The sequence below is a fragment of the Meleagris gallopavo genome, chromosome 5 (assembly GCF_905368555.1).
Source record: "Meleagris gallopavo chromosome 5, MGAL_WU_HG_1.1, whole genome shotgun sequence".
Taxonomy (NCBI): Eukaryota; Metazoa; Chordata; class Aves; order Galliformes; family Phasianidae; genus Meleagris; species Meleagris gallopavo.
The window spans coordinates 24,583,567-24,591,887 of record NC_139408.1 but is presented as its reverse complement, the minus strand read 5'-3'; the positions used below and the strand labels follow the sequence as shown (position 1 = coordinate 24,591,887).

Here is an 8,321-nt window from a genome sequence, read left to right as displayed (position 1 = left end):
CTTCAGACTTGTTTCCATAAAGACAGCCGTGCTGTACAATGTCTGTAAAGCAAAGATAGAAAAGATTAATCTGAATCTAGGGTTGGGGAGGGAGCACGAAGGGAGCACGGAAACTTAATCTTCAACAATTTGTGTGTGTGTGTGTGTGCGATGACCTGAACCAGGAAGCAATGCTTGCGTCACCAGGAATTCCTCCGCCTCAGAGTACACGTGCGTTGCTGGCTCGGGTACAGTGCTCATGTCACCACAGCATGCCACCACTGCTCCCCCCCCACCCCCTTCTCCATGTAACAAACTTTCAGAGCCACTTTCTAGTTCAGCTTGATTGGTTTATTTTAGTTTTACACTTTGTCCCTCACATACAGTTATTTCATAGTCCTGTACGGTTAGTTTTCTACAAAAATATCAATTTTTCAAAAGCAGAAAAGAGGGAAAGATATATTTTAATATATAAAAGGAAAAAAGCTAAATCTGACATTTCATTATATTCTTAAAAACATTCCAGTCTATTTACAGGTGTGTAAAAAACAAAATCTCCAGGTCTCTTGGTCTAGTGAGAATGTGCGCCTTGCAGGGGTTTCCTTCTCCTGACTCGAAAACCTTTTCATTTCATGTCACATTCTTGCATTATTGCCTCAAAAGACAGCATACATCATTTTTAAAAGATTTATTCCAAATAAATGGGAGTATGAGGAAAACAAAACAAAAAAAAAAAAAAAAAAAGGGAGGGTGAGGGGGAGCAGCATTTAAATTCATAGCAAATTATTAAGCTGCAGTCAAGAGATGGTGAAACAAGGAGAAGCAAGAACAGAGAGCATTTCAAACATGCTTTGTTGCCCAGCACTGTACCAATCACTGCCTTCTGCAGCTAAAGTTGGGGTGTCTTCTTATCTAATGTACTACATGCAGGAACCAGCATTTTTCCAAGCATTTTCCATTACCTTGATACTGAACAAAACATCTACTAAAGCAGAACACTGATTTCAGATAACCTTTGCATGGCTTTAATGCTACCGCTTCCTCTGTCTTACAGAAAGAAGTCTGCAACGCACAAACCTTTTTAAAAGCACTCAGACAACACAATTCTGTAGTTATACATCAGCCAGGTGGGACCATGAAGGGGCAAGGTGCAGAAAGAAGTCAGTGACTGGGGATTTGAAAGGAATCACCGCTGTTCTGATTGCTGTTTCATGCATGGGGGGGAGGGGGACATAAAAGCACTTGGCAAAGCAAACTGCCATAGATTATTTAAAAAAAACAACTTCAGCCTATTAGAAATGCTCAGAACCAGATTCCCAGGTAAACAATTTTATGTCTGATGTAATGCTACTGAACTGATAAAGTTACTCCAGACTTCCACTGACTTAAAACAAGGTTTAAAATCCTTAACATTAAGCAAAATGCGTGTATTCACACATTAATTCCCTTTTCTAAGGCATTCAGTGAGAACTGTAAGACTCTGCATGACTCTCAGGCTGGCATATATTCTCTCTTCCAAAGAATTAATAAAATACTAGCATCAAATATTTAAATAGTGAATAAGCAAATGGCAATGAGATACATGTAACTGCTTTAAAACGCATCACTTAGAGTGGTAAGGTGAAGACACTTATTCATACAGGCTCTGAAGTAACTTGCTTGCATACCTAGCTATAAGGTCTCCTCTCCTTCGCAGCATAATAGATAAATCATAAAAAAGACCAGGAAACACCCAAGATATATGCACCCCCTAGGGAGCCCAAACAGACACAGATCCAGAAGTTGCAGCTTACCCCACGTGGCTGCACAGCATGTAGAGCAAACACTGCTCTCTAACTGTGGAAGAACATCCCTCAGCACTGCACAACCTCAGTGCGGGAAGATGAGATTCCTCCTGTAGTGCCTCACACCAAAGACTGGGAATATGGGAGGGAGGGGAAAATCCCAGCTGCTGCTGCCAGAACAGTAAGTCATGGGATTACGTTCCTAAATGTAAAGCAAAATGCACCATCTATTTTCCAAATTCTGTATCGTTTTCACAGCCATGCTTTCTGCCTTCTAGGAGCAGTTCAGAAGCCCCTCAAGCGCACCATAACTCCTGTTTACAAACTTGATAGGAAAAGACTGTGTGTGCACTCATTAACAAATCATCTCCCCTAGGCTGAAAATTTCATTTTTCAAGAAAACTATGAAAACAAAAATCGTGTACAAAAATATAAATATCTTTACAGTCTGCAGGCCCTTCACCTCCTACAGAGGGACAGCAAAGAGCACCTACAGGTTATTGAGTAAGCAGTGGCAGAGAAGAATAAAAATACATCTTGTGATTCAATACTGCCCTATTTCCCTGGTAATGAGCATTTTTGTTGGCTTTTTTTTTTTCCTATACACATCTTGTGCAAACGCAGTGAGAAACCTCTGAGTACCTTTCCTGAATTCATGAAGAAATGTAAGGTTTGAAAAGCTATACACACATATTTTCATATATACATTCAAATATACACCTCACTCATTTATTTTAGGCTCCAACAGCCCTGACAGTTCTGTACCAGTTCTGTTCCAGATACAGTTCTGCATTTCACGAAGAAACACTTCCCATTAACACATCTAGCAACCAAATGCATCTTGAAGAACGGCAGGAGGAATGAAGAAGAGAACTAGGAAAATGCTCCAGCTACTTCAGCATTGTATTTAGAGATGGAGCAAAGAGGTACCCAAATTCTTCTCTACTCTCTGAACTCTTCCCTTACAAATGCCCGAACCATCAAAGAGAGAGTTATCTGGATAGGGGCATGAGGTGAAAGTGGTGGGTTTTCAATTTTTTGTTTTTTTTTTTTTTTTTTTGTTTTGTTTTTTGTTTTTGTTTTTTTTTTAAGAGTTTACATACTGTTCTAGTTCTAATTACAGTGGGAAATATCCTTCCCACGTACTAAGAGTTCTGTGCATAAGCTACTAAAAGGAGTCTGCCGGAGCACTAGCACCAAGGAACAGAAATGCTTCACTTCAGCCCTCCACACAATCTGCAGTTTCCCTTCTGCTGTTCTAGGTAACAAATCTGAGAGTAATTGCAATCTCATTTCTGCACATGCATTGTATTCTGCAAAACACTGGGTACAATAAATGTGAACAATTTCATTTCTGCATAGATAGCTTGCCTGGTACAAAACCAAATACACCTGATTTTAAACTCAACAACAAACAGCTGCCTGTCTACTGGGAAAAAAAATCTCTGTCAACAGCCTAAGTTTCTCAGTCCTTTTATAAACTATTTCCTTGAAGATCCTATTTTGGAAGGATACCACATGCCCAGCAATGGTTTACAGATCATCTTCCATATTTTGTGAAGGGGAATGAGAACTCCCCAAATACAATAGTGAGGTAAAAACACATCAACATGCTTTAGTTTCAGAGCACTTATTTCTCAGTTTGGGGCCTGCCCTCAGATGAATAGTGCTGATGCCACACAGAAAACAGAGTGCTGCAGACAAGGGAGGTTGCCAGACACAGCTGTTGGTTCACTGCTCCAGATCTCCATTCCACTCTCTGATAAAATATACGCACGCTTATTTGCCAACTGAATTTGAAGGTAGGGTCCCAGAATTACTAAATTTTGTACCCACAGGAGCTAATGCTGGCATTGCTTTGTTATCCTGTCCTTCTTGAGCGGTTACAGATGAACTTTTTACCCCAGTGGGCGCCAGTTTTGCAACTACAGGTGCCAGCAAGGGCATCACTTTAGCACTCTGCCCTTCCGAGTCCACTGGCAGACTTGCTACTTTTAAGCCAAGCGGTGCCAGCTTGGGCATGGGCCTCCACAAAGTGTCAGCATTACTAGCTTCTGGGTTAGTTTTCATCTGCAAAATCGGTGGAGTCACACCAGTGGCCTCTGCCAAGTTTGCTACAGTTTTGCCATTCCCGCCACTGGTTATGGACAGGTTGGGAAGTGCATCCTTCATTTCAGCACCGATTACTATTTTTAGAACATCTGCTTCAGATGAAGGCTCCCCAGAGTTCTTGTCCCCCTCAGTAAGGTCATCATCTTCCAGGTGCAGCAAGAGAGGGCTTAAAGAGCCACCGCCCTCTGGAACCTCAGAAAGGTCTTTAAAAGCGCCTCCCAGATGTCCGAACTGGAAGGAAGAACCATCTGCAGTGGTGAGATCACTGGCTGTTCCCCGGCGACCCTCTGCATCTCCATGGGAGAAATCTGAGCTTAGAGCGCTGGGTAGCTCTGACATACCTGAAGCGTCATCATTCAGTTGCTGATTGAGAAAAGCAATCTCATTGAGCAGTGAAGTGAGGGTCTCATCAGTGTCATCACTCTCCTCAATGCTGCTCAGTAACTCACCTGCATCCAGTTCTGCTTCCTCCATTGCAGAAGCTACTTTCCTCAGTTCCATTTCTATCCTCGAATCTTTGATCTGCAGCTTGCGAAATGGCAGTTCTTTCGTTTTTAATCTTTCCCCTCCGTGATCACCATCCTTCTTCCTGGCTTGGCTTCCTACAAGCTCACCAATGCAGAGCTTTTTGCCAAAAGACTCTGGAGGTTCCTTTGCACACGATACATTCTGGAGCTGTGGAAAACCATCTTTATTTTCAAAGAAACCTTTCACGGAACCTGTGCTACTTCTTCCCTCTCCGTCACTGTCTCCAGGACACAGTTTGTTTTTTTCTTCTAAAAGGATGCTGTCACTTTTCCTACTTTCAAGAGGTGCCACCAAAGATTTCTCAGAAGCCTGAGTACTTGCAGCTGCCGTGTTAGAATTTTTGTTTCTGTTCGGGTTTAGGCTCAGGCCTTCTTCAGCAGCCAGTGATGTTACATTAACAATCTTTGGCATCATGAATGAATCTTCACTTTCTGCAAAACCAAACAAAGCACAATCCATCTCGATCCATACTAACAGCAAGATAATTCCTATTTATATTTCATTTGCTTACTTTCTCGAATAAGCTGCAATTCACAATTTAAACAACTTGCACAGTTTTGGTTAAGTGAAGAGCCAAAATCTTAATAGTGTAGCTTTCAACTTGTTAAAAAAACAAACAAAAAAAAACCTACTTGCCCAGTCCCTTCCTTCAAAAGGTTGGCACAGATGGAAGCAACTGTAACACACACAGCTCTTACAGTGATGCATGAGGAAAACAAAATCTTCGCCCTCACAAGGATTTTCAACAGCCCCACTATCACTTTTTCCTGAACTTCCCTAGTGGGATACATTACTCCATGGACACGTTCTAGGCCTCAATTCTTTTTAGTTTGCTAAGGGCAAGAAGAATTATTTAGACTAAGAGAAATATTAAAAAAAAAAAAAAAAAAAAAAAAACAGGGGGGAAAAAAAAAAAAAGAAAGCTCTTGTATTTAGTCCTTTAAGGACCTTCTAATCTGTTAAAAAGACTTAATACTGATTTCCCTTGAAAACCCAGACAACAGCATCTATTTTTACTTCCTAAAAAGAAAAATAGTTCAGCCTCATTTTTGCAAGGGTAACTTTCCCTACATACATGCAGAAAAATCCATAAAAAATAAAGAGCCTACCTGAATGGGACTCTGGGGCTGGTACTACTGCTGAGGGTACTGGGTTTCCAGCAACAGTTGATAGTGTAATGGGAATGGCAGAGTTAGTAAGGATTCCTTTTACTTGGACAGGAACTGTTGATCCTGGCAGCTGAATCATCACAGAGGCAATACCTTACCCAAAAAAAGGGGAATGGGAATTCAGTGGAAACAAGATCCTTTCAGATACTCAGTCAAGCCTGGAAAATAAAATCCTTACACTTCCATGCAAGACTTTACACGGTAATACCAACTGAAAGTGGTAAAAGATATAAATATAGATAGGTTAGGTGACGAAAGAGATCTCATGTTTTTCCTTCTGCCTTTACTTTCTTGAGACTTCCTATCTCCCTAATTTGGGAACAGTGAAAATTTAACAGATTTTACTTACCTGCTGGCAAACTGACTGTTTGTGATAATTATATAAAATTCATTTTATCAAAGTCAGGTTCTACCTCTAAGAATTCATTCTAGAATTCATTCTAAAGAATGAAAAGTAAAAGGAAAAATTGAATATTACCATGTAAACACACATGCACGTCTCTGAATGCATGGTATATCTGTTAACGTGTTCTCACACGACCGTACCTTGCTGTGCTGTCATGGTATTGCCGACAGCTCGAGGCTTTAATTCAGCCTGCAAGAGCGTGGAGGGCACAGCTGCTACCTGCCCAGGTACCAGTGGGCTCTTCAGCGTGAGCACCTGCCCCTGGGGAGTCATCACTAGGCTTGCAGCAGTTAGTGTCAGAGAGGACGAGGTGTTCTCTGTAAAAAAGAAACATGTAGATCAACAATTTATTTTGGCACAGCACCTGTAATGGCAAACAATTCCCTGCAATCCAGCATCAAGCACAGGCATGCAAGAAGCTCCAGCTAGAAGGTTCATGAGCCTGAGATTAGAAAGCTGCTACAGAAGTGACACAGGCTCCAGGAACCCTCTCTATGCAGCAAGAAACAAATCCATACTTCCCCTTCACACAGTCTAATAGCCTTAACCGCTTAGAGTGACATTCTGAACAAACATCACTTCAGTCTTGATGAAATTAAAAGGTGACTTCATTCAGTGACAAGTGATTTTTAACCCACCTGTGGTATGGCTTCCTTTTCTGGCAAGTATCAATGGCTTGCCTCTTCTATTTGTCATAGGCACTTTGCTCAGATCTCTGGGTAGAGCAGAAGATGCTTCTTGATGTGTGCTAGCAGGTGAGGTTACAACAGATTCTGCTGGTTGAACATTTTTCTTCTTTTTTTGTGCTTCTACAGCTTTTTGTTTGGCATACATATATTCTAGCTTCTTTAGGACAACCTCTTCTGTCTTCCCTATAGAAACACCATTGGAAAGTTAATCTATCTTTCCAAAGACTCTTTCCAAACCTAAACATGTGAGAATGGAACTTCAAATTTATCACACTGATGTGATTTAACTACTTTAGGGGAGATAACCTCACTAAGTAAAGAGCAGACTTAAAAGAAGAAAGTAATAATTACGTATTTAGTACAATTTTTTTTTTTTCTTTCAGAAACATCCATGCATTTTAGAACTTTTCTGCAACTTTGATAAGAAGAAATCAGCTTGGATGTGCAGTAGCTTCTGTTCAACAAGTATCATTGGAAGACATCCACATCTCTGGAGAAATACCTCACATCTTTCCTAATAAGCATGATTATCAGTGTTATTCGTGTGTTGTATGAGTTTTCTTGGACTGACACATGTGGTTAAATAACATCTAAAAGAAAACTCACAAATAGTTCAGCATTGTTTAATGTTACAATTTTCATATCAAAACAAGATTTTTATAAATCATGTTTTCTGTAGATGTTCACAATTTGTTGGTCCAAGGTGAAATAACTACACTGATCTCCTTACAATTTAGAGTTTAAGTTCTAACATGGCCCCTTCCAGCTCAGGATATTCAGTGATTCCATGGGTCTCAAATCCCCTCAGTGAGCAGCAGCTCAGAATACACTGCAATTCTGCTTTACAACAGAGCCACCTCCTCCATCCAGACATTACAAGCGCTAGTTTTCAAAAAAGCAGGAAATGCATAGTTATTTGCAAAATAGAGCAAAGAGTCAAGAGGTTTTGGTACTGATGTTATCAAGAACATAACTCTGCATACTCATGAAGCACTGAGCAGAAAAGCTGTTTTGGGAAGCGATCAGTGACAGAATTAATTTTTTTTTCCCCACTAAAACATATCCAGTAAACAGGAACTGAGGCCTATGGCTTGTAGCACAGAGATCATTCTACATTTCCTTTAGGGACTAAGGAAAATAAAAGCATGTGTATCACACAGAGGCTTGGCAAGGCTGGCATCAAGGGCCTATCTAAATTTCATGTGAACATTAATGACTTACCCAGATCCTCCCAAGATTACTCTACTCTTTACCACAATTGAAAGTCTTCTTTTTCGTTATTCCATGTGGTTTCTATCTAAAAAACATCCTCACCTGAAAGTATGGAAACTTTTCGAATCAAAGTATCCTGTTTGCGCGCCAGTAAGTTCTTCTGTCCAGTAAGCTTATCCGCCTGATCAGTCAATCCCTGGATTTCATCAAAGGCCTAGAAAAATGTCAGGAAAATGACTTATATGTGAAGAACACATAGAATTACAAAATATTTTTCCTTCCAATAAAGTTTTATGAAATTTACTTAGACATTCTGATCATCTTAAGAAAGCAGGACTCAGAATCAGGATTTGAAGTGTATCACATAAAGCTAGCTTTCCCTAAAGGCAAGCTGAAAAGTGATAAATATACTGGTCACCCCTCCTCTCAAGTTCTTCCATTT

General features: G+C 40.4%; 1 protein-coding gene across 9 annotated transcripts in view; it reads right to left on the bottom strand.

Moving 5' to 3' along the window:
• Positions 1 to 308: 308 nt before the first annotated feature.
• The window catches only part of MGA (MAX dimerization protein MGA), a 58,545-nt gene continuing 50,532 nt past the window's right edge, over positions 309 to 8,321 (bottom strand). For 7 of the 9 annotated variants that reach the window (XM_085224806.1, XM_085224808.1, XM_085224812.1 and 4 more), the window contains 5 exons: positions 7,982 to 8,093; positions 6,617 to 6,850; positions 6,119 to 6,295; positions 5,513 to 5,665; positions 309 to 4,834 (listed from right to left, as the gene is read on the bottom strand). In XM_085224806.1, coding sequence (XP_085080932.1) covers positions 3,543 to 4,834; positions 5,513 to 5,665; positions 6,119 to 6,295; positions 6,617 to 6,850; positions 7,982 to 8,093 — 1,968 coding nt within the window. In that variant the 3' untranslated portion in view covers positions 309 to 3,542. The remainder of the gene's footprint in view (positions 4,835 to 5,512; positions 5,666 to 6,118; positions 6,296 to 6,616; positions 6,851 to 7,981; positions 8,094 to 8,321) is intronic. The other 2 variants (XM_085224811.1, XM_085224815.1) reach the window with 1 other exon arrangement.